This window comes from Vombatus ursinus, unplaced genomic scaffold (assembly GCF_900497805.2).
Source record: "Vombatus ursinus unplaced genomic scaffold, bare-nosed wombat genome assembly UNPS02005965.1, whole genome shotgun sequence".
Classification (NCBI taxonomy): domain Eukaryota; kingdom Metazoa; phylum Chordata; class Mammalia; order Diprotodontia; family Vombatidae; genus Vombatus; species Vombatus ursinus.
The window spans coordinates 1-1087 of NW_020945743.1; the positions used below are offsets into that span (position 1 = coordinate 1).

Below are 1087 nucleotides of genomic sequence, written 5' to 3' on the forward strand. Positions count from 1 at the left end.
TGATGATCTTGCTGGGAAACCTGCTCATTGTGTTGCTGATATTGAGGGATTCATGCCTCCACACTCCTATGTACTTCTTCCTTACTAATTTATCCATTCTAGAAGTCTGTTACACATACTGTGTGTTCACACAAATGCTAGCACATTTCTTTGTTGAAAGAAAGTCCATTTCATACTCATATTGTGTCATTCAGGTCTACACATTCCTGTCCTTTGGCATTACAGAGGGCTATATCCTCTCAGTGATGGCCTATGACCGCTATGTTGCCATTCGAGATCCCTTAAGGTACTCAATCACAATGACCTGGGGTATTTGCAGGAGGCTGGCTGCTGGGTCATGGTTAGGTGACTTTTTGGCATCTTCAGTGGACACAGTAACCACATTCCAGCTCTCCTTCTGCCAGGATAATGTTATCAATCATTTCTTGTGTGAAATGCCTGCCCTACTGCATCTCTCTTGTACTGACACAACCCAAGCAGAGTTGGTCATGCAGGTGCTCTGTATCTTTACTCTTTTGTGCCCTATCACATTCGTCATCCTTTCCTATGCACACATCATCATTGCTGTTATCAGAATTCGCTCTGCCCAGGGACGCAGGAAAGCCTTCTCTACTTGTTCTTCCCACCTTCTGGTTGTCACCCTATTTTGTGGGACTGTAATGTCTCTTTACATGAAGCCTCAGTCTCTATCTTCTCCAGAATACAATAAGATTGTTTCTGTGTTTTATGTGGCTTTCACACCTATCCTCAACCCTCTCATGTATAGCTTCAGGAATAAGGAGGTGAAAATGGCCCTGAGAAAGCTTTTGGGGAAACCTGAAGGTGCTTAATTCACATATGTCATTCATGGGTCTGTGTGAGGAAAACTTGAGCCCAAACAGCCTCCTTGTTTTTCTTCCACAAGTTTTTATTGTGTCTATTCTTGTGTTTGGAACCTCAACATCTCATTTTTATTCAATATTTTGTCTTGTCATTTTAGGAACTTTCTGAACTCTCTTCTGGATCTCTCCCTAAGTTTCCTAAGGCAGAGAAATGAAATAGTCTTGATTTCCCTACACCATCATAGGTTTCAACTCAGAAAGCACTG

At 42.2% G+C, this 1087-nt stretch overlaps 1 protein-coding gene across 1 annotated transcript; it reads left to right on the top strand.

The window, feature by feature from the left end:
- Positions 1 to 194: 194 nt before the first annotated feature.
- LOC114032928 (olfactory receptor 1030-like) lies at positions 195 to 830 on the top strand (the record flags this gene model as incomplete). Its single annotated transcript, XM_027848390.1, has 1 exon — positions 195 to 830. A coding segment is annotated over one exon (636 nt), but the record flags the coding sequence as incomplete, so codon positions are not given.
- Between the last annotated feature and the right edge of the window lie 257 nt (positions 831 to 1087).